An 11,283-nucleotide genomic window follows, 5' to 3' on the forward strand; every position below is an offset into this window, starting at 1 on the left:
CTAGGACTGCTGACTCACAGGGAGTAGGCCACAGCAGGAGGAAAGAGAGTGCTAATACCTCACAGTGAAAAACAAGGCATTAAGAATCATATGCATGTCATGATTTCCATCATAGATCATAATTGTTTTGGTTTATTATGTTATTATGCAGATACAGGCATTGATACAAAAAAACATTTACATTGCTTAAATGTGGACACCACAACTCACAAGTTATTATTTCTCATTTTGTGACAGTAAAGTGGATCTGATTCTGAAGGGTGACTGATTCTGAAATACAATATACTGCCCAGGAAACACCAGCAAAGCATCACATGAAATGAACAAAGATCTTGATGTCAGTGTCAGGAATAAAGAAAGGCACACCCCAGGTTAACAACTGTGTGAGTAGCAGAAGACATACTCTCCCCTGTATAACTGTTTTTGGTGTAAAGATAAAAATGTCTATGAGAGTGTACGTTTAGACTGTTTCTATGGCATAATACAGTTCTTATGTCTGCCAATCCTCAATCTTCAACATAATCTCATGGCAATGTAGCTGAAGAGACATCCAAGATTCTATCAGTCTGTGTAGGGCTTATGCTCTACCTCAAACATAAATGCATACACACATATGGCTATTCACACACATTCCAACCAAAGTCAGCACAAATCACCACCCCATCATTCATAAGAGAGTCCATCAGAAGAACACACCCCACAGTGGGGGCATGGGAAAGATACAGGGAGGGAGCCATGATGATACATAGGAAGATTCTATGAGTTATGGAAAGATACATTTCTTCCCTTGAATGGTCAGACGTAGATCGTCCTGCTCCTAAGCCAAGGCCCAGTAGTAGTCAGTCTCCGGGAGTCCACAGTAGTCACTGACAGTTACTTTGACACAGACAGACAGATGGTTCACACAGCAGAGCTGGAGGCCCAACCCACCTCCTCATACACGCCTTTCACGTGCCAGTAGACGGCATCCAGCAGTTTGGTCCACGCCACTGCCACCTCGGGAGTGATGTAATCAGGAAAGTCTTTAACCAGCACCTCCAGAATCACCCCACACAGGATCTGAGAAAGAGAGAGAGGGAAATGGAATGAGTGATACATTTGCTTTGGTTTGCCTGTGGATAATGGTTATGTGAAAACATGTTGCCTGGTTCTTCCTCACCTTGAAGTAGACAGGCTCCACCTTGTGTCTGAGTGCATGGGCCTTGCCCAGCAGCTTCAGAACAGACACCATCCTGTCCCCGTCATGGAGGTTCTCCACCAGGGTGTTGATGGCGTTCATCACCCTGCGGGAGTGGTTCCTGAGCTGGGCACTCCTCTCCAGCTCCTCAGGGTCCTCCATCTGTTGGAACTGGCTAAAGTACTGCTTGGAGGAGGGGAAGTTCACAAAGAGCCTGTAGAAGAAAGGAGGTGCATTACTTGGCCCAGTGAGATATTATAAGTAAACATAGTTGGAGCGTGTTGACACAGCTGCAGAGCATATTTTCCCTTTTAATGTTTAACCACTTTCCAGGTTCTGTACAGGTTATGCTTAATTTACTCAACCATGGCCTGAGCACAAGCATGTGCTATTCAAACACAAGATAGCTGTGTTGATAAAAATATGCATTTCTTCTTGCTGATAAGGCAGAAGCAATGTGTGTCAGTTAACAAAAAAACTGAGTGAAGAAAGAAAAACAATTATATCATGTACCACAGTATCACACTATCACCCCCAGCCTGTGATATACAGTATTACACCCAGCCTGTGATATACAGTATTACACCCAGCCTGTGATATACAGTATTACACCCAGCCTGTGATATACAGTATTACACCCAGCCTGTGATATATAGTATCACATCCAGCCTGTGATATACAGTATTACACCCATCCTGTGATATATAGTATCACCCCCAGCCTGTGATATACAGTATTACACCCAGCCTGTGATATATAGTATCACCCCCAGCCTGTGATATACAGTATTACACCCAGCCTGTGATATATAGTATCACATCCAGCCTGTGATATACAGTATTACACCCAGCCTGTGATATATAGTATCACCCCCAGCCTGTGATATACAGTATTACACCCAGCCTGTGATATATAGTATCACATCCAGCCTGTGATATACAGTATTACACCCAGCCTGTGATATATAGTATTACACCCAGCCTGTGATATATAGTATCACATCCAGCCTGTGATATACAGTATTACACCCAGCCTGTGATATATAGTATCACATCCAGCCTGTGATATACAGTATTACACCCAGCCTGTGATATACAGTATTACACCCAGCCTGTGATATATAGTATCACATCCAGCCTGTGATATACAGTATTACACCCAGCCTGTGATATATAGTATCACCCCCAGCCTGTGATATACAGTATTACACCCAGCCTGTGATATATAGTATCACCCCCAGCCTGTGATATACAGTATTACACCCAGCCTGTGATATATAGTATCACATCCAGCCTGTGATATACAGTATTACACCCAGCCTGTGATATATAGTATCACCCCCAGCCTGTGATATACAGTATTACACCCAGCCTGTGATATATAGTATCACATCCAGCCTGTGATATACAGTATTACACCCAGCCTGTGATATATAGTATTACACCCAGCCTGTGATATATAGTATCACATCCAGCCTGTGATATATAGTATCACATCCAGCCTGTGATATACAGTATTACACCCAGCCTGTGATATATAGTATCACATCCAGCCTGTGATATACAGTATTACACCCAGCCTGTGATATATAGTATCACATCCAGCCTGTGATATATAGTATCACATCCAGCCTGTGATATATAGTATCACATCCAGCCTGTGATATACAGTCTTACACCCAGCCTGTGATATATAGTATCACATCCAGCCTGTGATATACAGTATTACACCCAGCCTGTGATATATAGTATCACCCCCAGCCTGTGATATACAGTATTACACCCAGCCTGTGATATATAGTATCACATCCAGCCTGTGATATACAGTATTACACCCAGCCTGTGATATACAGTATTACACCCAGCCTGTGATATACAGTATTACACCCAGCCTGTGATATACAGTATTACACCCAGCCTGTGATATACAGTATTACACCCAGCCTGTGATATATAGTATCACATCCAGCCTGTGATATACAGTAGCACACCCAGCCTGTCATCATGCTACAGGTCTGTGTACATCCTGGCATTTCGGTAACTACTGCTATGTTCTCCTGAGTCTAGAAGACCTGTTCGTCCAGGTGATTGATTTATTTGGAAAAATATGCACTGGGTACAACCCAGGCGATAACAGGGTATAGCGATTCCACTTGTTTCCAATGTTGTCCATGATGTCTGGTCTCAGTGGCTGACAGTGACAAGCTGCACAGCTCTCCCCTAAAACTCACAAAGCTGGTGTTTCATCATCTCCATGTCTGGCCATAGGATTAGCAGACCAACAGTGAAGAGTGCTAATGAAATTGAGATGGTTAGTTGGTTGCTTGTGTAATTACACACTGAAATAAACGTTCAGAATGGCTGTGTGTACTCAGGCAGCAGTGACTTCATCTGTTGCTTCCCTCTCACTGTGTTACTGTTGGGGTTGGAGACAATTAGCTCTACATCACAGGGATATACCATATGGTTGGTTTGGATGGATGCACCTACACCCACACTCATGTTCAACATTGGTTTGCTACAATATTTGTGTATTCCTGTCAGCGCTCGTAAACACCCAAACAAGGTATTAGGATAAGACATATTCCTTACGTACCACATATCTAATTCTCTACCATATGAAATCAGAATAACTCCAATGATGATATAGGTTTTCTTTGTGGAATAAACTGGTTTGAACACATTATGAAAGAGAATAGTATTGAGCAATAAACTACAGCCTACCGTGACCAGGACAGATACAATCTGTGTGTATCTGTTCCAGATGTCCCATACCTCTATCCTTTTGAAACCCACAAAAGAAAATGGAAGCTTTATGGGGATGAAAGCACATGGCTTCCACAACCTTCACCTGTGACATCAAGTGTTGGGAGGAAGCAGACAAGGAAGACAGAGGAGGGGGTGTCTCATTTTCTTCTGCTTAAAATGGAGGGTCTATGCAATGACTTTCAATTGTAAAGCCAGATCCTCTGTTTCACTCATAAGTAGCGAAGACAGTGGTGTTTAATCTCTCCCTTGATCTATAGTGGCTGAATATAAATAGTCTCATTAGTGTTTTATAATCATCAGCCTGTTAATCCTACTCTGGGATAGAGCTCATTTCTGAGATACTTACATGGCCGTTCTAAATGTGACATCCTTTCCCGAGGTGGAAATTGTATAGGTATTTGATAAATGCAAATACAACTACATATGGATACCCTGGATTGTGTTACAATGAGATGCATCACTGATACAACATTTTCAGAGAGCTAAATTAACCACGCATAGCTTTTAGTATTAAACTGACAGAGAGAGAGAGAGCAGTTGAGGTTTGAGGTTTAACATTATACTTGAACATGCCTTCAAATCTCCAAAGATGTGGAAGATTCAAAGACCCCTTGACAGCTAAGGTTTGCTCCTTGTAAGTGTTCCATGTCACCATGTAATACTACAGGCATTTGGAATGCCTCAGAGCAATTTGAGGCTTAAGATATTTAAGTACCGGTATTCAAGTATTGCGTCAAATGAAAGCATTACAATTTATGACCAAGATGATTCCCCAAACATTCGGAAAGAGGTGTAACGATTTTCGTCCTCCTCTGAGGAGGAGTAGGAAGGATCGGACCAATACGCAGCATGGTAAGTGTCCACGTTAAATTGATTCAATAACTGAATACTGAAACACAAAGTAAATAAAAGAACAACCGAAACAGTCCTGTCAGGTAGAGACAGAAAACAATCCCCTACAACCAAAATGAGGAAAACAGGCTACCTAAGTATGATTCTCAATCAGAGACAACGATCGACAGCTGCCTGCCAGCTGCAATCTTACTGGCAGCAATATCCTTGCCTGTGAAGCTCTTTTTGTGCAAAGCAATGATGATGGCACGTGTTTCCTTGCAGGTAACCAAGTTTGACAGAGGAAGAAAAATGATTCCAAGCACCACCCTCCAATCTGTTATTCGAACTCAATCAGCATGACAGAGTGATCTCCAGCCTTGTCCTTGTCAACACTCACACCTGTGTTAATTAATGAGAGAATCACTGACATGATGTCGGCTGGTCCTTTTATGGCAGGGCTGAAATGCAGTGGAAATGTTTTCTGGGGATTCAGTTAATTTGCATGGCAAAGAGGGACTTTGCAATTAATTGCAATTCATCTGATGACTCTTCATACCATTCTGGAGTATATGCATATTACCATCATACAAACTGAGGCAGCATACTTTGTGAAAATTAATATTTGTGTCATTCTCAAAACTTTTGGCCATGACTGTATTTAACTAACTATTTAGCAGTTTTATGGCTTGGGGTGGAAGCTGTTCAGGGTCCTGCTGGTTCTAGAATTGGTGCATTGGTACCGCTTGTCGTGCAGTAGCTGAGAGAACAGTCTATGACTTCGGGGGCTGGAGTCTTAGACAATTTTTATGGCCTTCCTTTAACACAGCCTAGTATAGAGGTACTGGATGGCAGAGAGCTCGGCACCAGTGATTTACTTGGCTGTCCGCACTACCCTCTGCAGTGCCTTGCAGTCGGATGCCAAGTAGTTGCCATACCAAGTGGTGTGCAGCCAGTCAAGATGCTGTCAATGGTGTGACGTCTGCAAACTTAATGATGGAGTCGTGCAGAGCCACGCAGTCATGGTTGAACAGGGAGTACAGGAGGGGTCTAAGTACGCAACCCTGAGGGTCCCTGTGATGAGAGTCAGTGTGGCAGATGTGTTGTTGCCTGCCCTCACCACCTGGGGATGTCCCGGCAGGAAGTCAAGGATCCAGTTGCAGAGGTAGGTGTTCAGTCCCAGGGTCCTTAGCTTAGTGATGAGCTTGGAAGGCACTATGGTATTGAACGCTGAGCTATAGTAAATGAACAGCATTCTAACGTAGGTGTTCCTTTTGTCCAAGTGGGAAAGGGCAATAGAGGTTGCGTCATCTGTGGATCTGTTGGGGAGGTATGCGAATTTGAGTCTGTCCAGGGTGTCTGGGATGATGGTTGGGATGTGAGCCATGACCAGCCATTCAATTGCATTTTATGGCTACAGATGTGAATGCTTGTCATTTACACAGGTTACCTTGGCATTCTTGTGCACAGGGACTTTGGTGGTCTGCTAGAAACATGTAGGTACCTGTGAGGGTTCAGTGAGTCAGGTCAGAAATCCCTGGTCTGCAGATATGTGAAACATGATCTGCCCTCAGAGAGGGAGCACCTGCAGAGCCAAATATGTCAGATTGGAATAAACAGCAAGATGGATTGAGCTGCACGATTTCCCCTCTGATTCTGCCAACTGATAGGAAGGGAGACAATTTCAGATGCAATAGCTTAGATATGAGTGATGGCGCTCTCTCTAACAGACTGAGAGCATGCAAGTCAAGTCAATCGTCATGTTATAATCTTCACACGTTGTTAAAATAACTTTCAGTTCCCTTCGTTTATAGTGGGGATCATGCAAGGGTCATGGAGAGATTGCAATCTAGGTTGCAAGAACATGGTTATTTATTAAACTCAACTATTTGGTAAAAGAACCATTGAGCAAGATAAGGAGCCATGTGCAATTTCCATGTTGGCAATGTAATAATTAAGGAGAAACAAACTTTAGCCTGGCCTTGGTTGAGGCCCTGAACATCCCTATGATAACAAGATGCTGCTGAGAGTTTTGCTCCCTGTGGTGGCAGAAGCTGTTGCCACTGGTCAGGGGACTGCAATCACCAGCTCTGTTTGTGTGTGTGTGCAAGAACAATATGTGGGGCCTCCCGGGTGGTTAAGGGCTCTGTACTGCATCGCCAGCTGTGCCACCAGAGACTCTGGGTTCGCGCCCAGGCTCTGTCGTAACGACGCACAATTGGCCTAGCGTCGTCCAGGTTAGGGAGGGTTTGGCCGGTAGGGAAATCCTTGTTTCATCGCGCACCAGCGACTCCTGTGGCGGGCTGGGCGCAGTGCGCGCTAACCAAGGTTACCAGGTGCATGGTGTTTCCTCCGACACATTGGTGCGGCTGGCTTCCGGGTTGGATGCGCGCTGTGTCAAGCAGTGCGGCTTGGTTGGGTTGTGTATCGGAGGATGCATGACTTTCAACCTTCGTCTCTCCCGAGCTCGTACGGGAGTTGTAGCGATGAGTCAAGATAGTAGCTGCTAAAGAATTGGATACCACGAAATTGGGGAGAAAAAGGGGTAAAAAACAAAAACAAAAAAAGAACAATATGTGTGTGCTGTGTTGAAACAGTCAGCATTCAGCCCTCCACAACTCCCCAAATGGAAATGGGTGCACCTAGGCACGTTTTTCAGTGTCTTTAGACTGACAATTTCAAGATGTTATAGGCAAGAAACAAGGGAAAGAGAGTATAGGTAAAGTTTACCTGATGAGAATGGCCACCCCGACATCATCACAGTTCTGGTAGACTTTGGCCCAGGTGTCCTTGATCATCTCTCTCTCTGAGTCACAGAGTGGATCTAGGCGCTCCAGGCGATCTCCATTTACCTCTCCCTGCTGCCTCTCCATCCAGGAGTCCTGTAGTGCTGCAGGAGTGGTGTGTTGAAGACAGGTGATAAGAGTCCACAAGAACACAACCCAGTTCCCTTTGTTTACACAGTCTCTCTCGTTCAAACAATCCCCTTTTTATTACCCTTCTCTTGCTGAGAGACCCTCTCTCAACCTTTTCTGAGTGAGTGAATGAGGAACACACTAAAAAGCGAGCGGAAGAGAGCGCACACAGAGTGAGGAGGAGCCACACACCTCCCCCCTCTCTCTCTTTCTCTCCCCTCTCCCTCCCCACCCAATTTGGTACTTGCCTATTTTCTATTTTTGTGTGTAATAAAATTGTATTGGTCACATACACATGTTCAGCAGATTTTAATGTGGGTGTAGCGAAGTGCTTCATGTTTGTGCGTGAGTGTGTGTGTGTGTATGGGAGGGGATATTGAGAGGAAAAGCATTCAGAATTTTCAAGAGTAATATGTGGAAAAACAGTTCATGTGTGAAAGTTAAATATTTCAAAAAAATATTTTTGAATTTCCCGCGCCACCTTTTCAGCGGAATGTTGGGGGGGAGGGGGGGGGGGTTCCGTTAGCGGAACGTGTGTCCTAGACAGGTTTTAACAGCTATAGGGCATTGTGAAAATGATCTGCATTAGACTAAATGTTATGTTTGCTCTCATATATGAACACAGATAAAGGGCATTGCTCAATAGATGAAGGTATGCTAGAACTGGAGCAGACTTTTGTTGGTTTAGTTTTCCTCCATAAAAAAGGAAAGATCATATCAGTAACTAGAATTGTATTTCTGTTGTCCACAGGTACACTCCCTGAAGTATCAAGTTGCACATTTACACACCTCGACAATTCATGGCTTGTTTACTGTTGGCAGTGTTATCTCCAGACATGTCTTGTTATGAATTAAGTTTGATCCTCCTTTTTCTTTTGAGATTGTGCTTTGACATTGGTGTAGAAGTTACCTTATTATCTCACAATCTCCTTCTTTCCGTCCTTGTGGTTTGGTAATAATAGATACAGTAACAACAGAGAGGGTTGGGGACCTAATCAACAAGAGACTTGTGGATTGGATGTGTAAGCAGAAAGTAGGTTACATGGGAGTCAAAAAATCACTATCATATAAGGGTTACAAGCTTGAGCTGATACATGTTCAACACCTTGCTTTGTGAGGTCCAATTCCTGTAAAAGTTGTTCTAAATGTCTCCATCAAGGAAATCTATGTGAAACATGAAAGATGTCCATAGAGAGGACAGTTTTTCACTTGTACTTTTGAATATGAGAGGGATCGATGTTTTGCAAGACATAAACTATAAAGTAGTGTGAACTTGAACACATACCCAATGATTAAGGGCAGGTTTGCTGGGTTTGGATGTCTTGTCAATGAAAAATACATGGGAATAGGTTAGTCAAGCTGTGAGCAGTGCAAGCTGGAACATGTGCCACTGTGACTCTGTAATTGATACTGTGATTTTGATACACTGGACTGCTTTCCACATGATGCTAATGATCTTCCAGGTTCTTCAGTAGGCGTTAGTTTACACTCACAAGTCAAGGCTTGCAAAGTGTTTCACATAAAAAATATCTTTGTTACCGCACTGATCTTTCTCCTTATGTCGTGGCATATTAGTGTGTAGCCCAAACTGTTTGGACACTACAGACAGAAGTTGGCAGATGGCCCAAATGCTTGATATACTCATGAACACGATGAGGTTAACAGCTTTCTTCCTGGGAAGGAGAGGAGGACCAAAATGCAGCGTGGCTAAAGTTCATGGTTCTTTAATAAGAAAAACTAAACATGAACAAAATGCAAAACCAAAACAGTCCTACCTAAATATGGTTCCCAATCAGAGACAATGACTAACACCTGCCTCTGATTGAGAACCATATCAGGCCAAACATAGAAATATACAAACTAGACACACAACATAGAATGCCCACCCAGCTCACGTCCTGACCAACACTAAAACAAGGAAAACACAGAAGAACTATGGTCAGAACGTGACAATGAGAGTCTCATCTTCCCATAGAGGGGTCCTAATTGATTTCTAGGACAAACCGTTTGGACACTACAGGTGATTTTGTGAGAAAATCATGGTCTGACAAACACAGCTCTAGCTTGATTTCCACAGGGGCGCTGACATCTTTAGGGGGTGACGGATTTTGATGGGCATTTTTAAAAATTGTGTTATTTAAGATTGACTCACGGTCTGATTAAAACTTGACAGTTGTTGACCTCTTGAGGTTATTTTGAGCAATTGTAAGAAGAAAACAAATGAACAGGAACCAACCCACCCAACCACACACACACACACACACACACACACACACACACACACACACACACACACACACACACACACACACACACACACACACACACACACACACACACACACACACACACACACACACACACAGACATCACAGGTGCTAAAATGTTTCCATGCTTATTTCATACATAACTTAAAGGAAAACATTAATGTATTGTTTTTGGGTATCCTTTGTAGGATAGATAGATCAGAGATGTCCTGTCAACACAGCAGTAGTGCATCACATCAGCACTATCCGCATGATGATTGCTGCAAGAAGCAAATTAGGTTTAACTAAACTCTTGATTTCAAGCCCAAAGTTCGGCAGATAGCGATATTGAATCCTTTCATTTGACCGTCCAAACGCATTGTATGCAGCCGGCAATACATTCCTATCCCTAGTGGACTTTTTTTTGTACCTGAAACATTCTCCATTAAGACTGCATTGGCTTCACCTTCCTCATTAGCTTTATTTAATAGAGGGAAGGCGGAAACAATTGGGAAAATATGTGTACTTTCCTTGTAAAAAAAAAAAACTTTTTCCACCGCCCTGCTAGAGTGACTAAATGTTCATCCCAGATGTTGTGTATCGCGTTCAGCCAATCAGGTTGCAGCAGTCTGTTTTTTTCACCGCTAACCTAATAGAACCCCACAGTGGAGTTGTCATAATACAAATAGAACGTAGTGATCCAACAGGGAAATGGTTCCAATCATTTTTACACTATACGTTTTTTCCATAGGGGATTTTAGAAACAATTAAAATAAGGGCTGTGTTTCATGTAGGCTTACATTGGCATGATGTTTTGATAACCATGTAAATCTCTCTCAGAGTTTTATCAAAATATTTGCCTCTATTTATTCTCATATAATCGAAAAAGCTAATTAGCTTCAAAGTAGACATCATGCAAGACTACAAATCTCTGCAAGCTCCTGACTGATCTTTTCGACTCATTCAGTCAAAATAACAAATATTTAGACTAATTTCGTTCATTTGAGTAAGTAATGCCCAGAGCACGCAGGACCAGGACCAGCAAATGATGAACTAAAAACTCCAAAGAGTCATGATTCTTACAAGCCTCTCATTCACTCCTACATGGTTCAAATCCTACTACATTCCCTGGTTCAAATCCATGCTGTATCACATCTGGCTGTGATTGGGAGTCCCATAGGGTGGTGCACAATTGGCCCAGTGTCATCTGGGTTTGGCTCGGGTGGGCCATCATTCTAAATAATACTCTGTTCTTAACTGATTTGCCTGGTTAAATAAAATACAACAATAGAATAAAATGGACGGTGAAATGAAACGACTCAATATCGTGGTCTGCTGGCCTTTGG

General features: G+C 42.9%; 1 protein-coding gene across 1 annotated transcript; it reads right to left on the reverse strand.

The window, feature by feature from the left end:
* Positions 1-100: 100 nt before the first annotated feature.
* On the reverse strand, positions 101-7,822 carry LOC124015883 (cytoglobin-1-like). Its single transcript, XM_046331364.1, has 3 exons — positions 7,507-7,822; positions 1,160-1,391; positions 101-1,059 (listed from the first exon to the last, which is right to left on the reverse strand). Exons 1-3 carry the CDS (start codon positions 7,647-7,649, stop codon positions 901-903), a joined length of 534 nt encoding a protein of 177 aa, XP_046187320.1. The 5' UTR covers positions 7,650-7,822; the 3' UTR covers positions 101-900.
* Between the last annotated feature and the right edge of the window lie 3,461 nt (positions 7,823-11,283).

The sequence above is a fragment of the Oncorhynchus gorbuscha genome, linkage group LG26, assembly GCF_021184085.1.
Source record: "Oncorhynchus gorbuscha isolate QuinsamMale2020 ecotype Even-year linkage group LG26, OgorEven_v1.0, whole genome shotgun sequence".
Lineage (NCBI taxonomy): Eukaryota > Metazoa > Chordata > Actinopteri > Salmoniformes > Salmonidae > Oncorhynchus > Oncorhynchus gorbuscha.

Bases quoted from the DNA above. Each gene is read 5' to 3' on its own strand.
- LOC124015883 (XM_046331364.1), bottom strand. From the start codon at position 7,649: ATGGAGAGGCAGCAGGGAGAGGTAAATGGAGATCGCCTGGAGCGCCTA. The intron at 1,392-7,506 runs GTAAACTTTACC...TTTCTTCTACAG, and splicing joins GGGGTGGCCATTCTCATCAG to GCTCTTTGTGAACTTCCCCT. The intron at 1,060-1,159 runs GTGAGGAAGAAC...TCTCTTTCTCAG, and splicing joins TGGAGCCTGTCTACTTCAAG to ATCCTGTGTGGGGTGATTCT.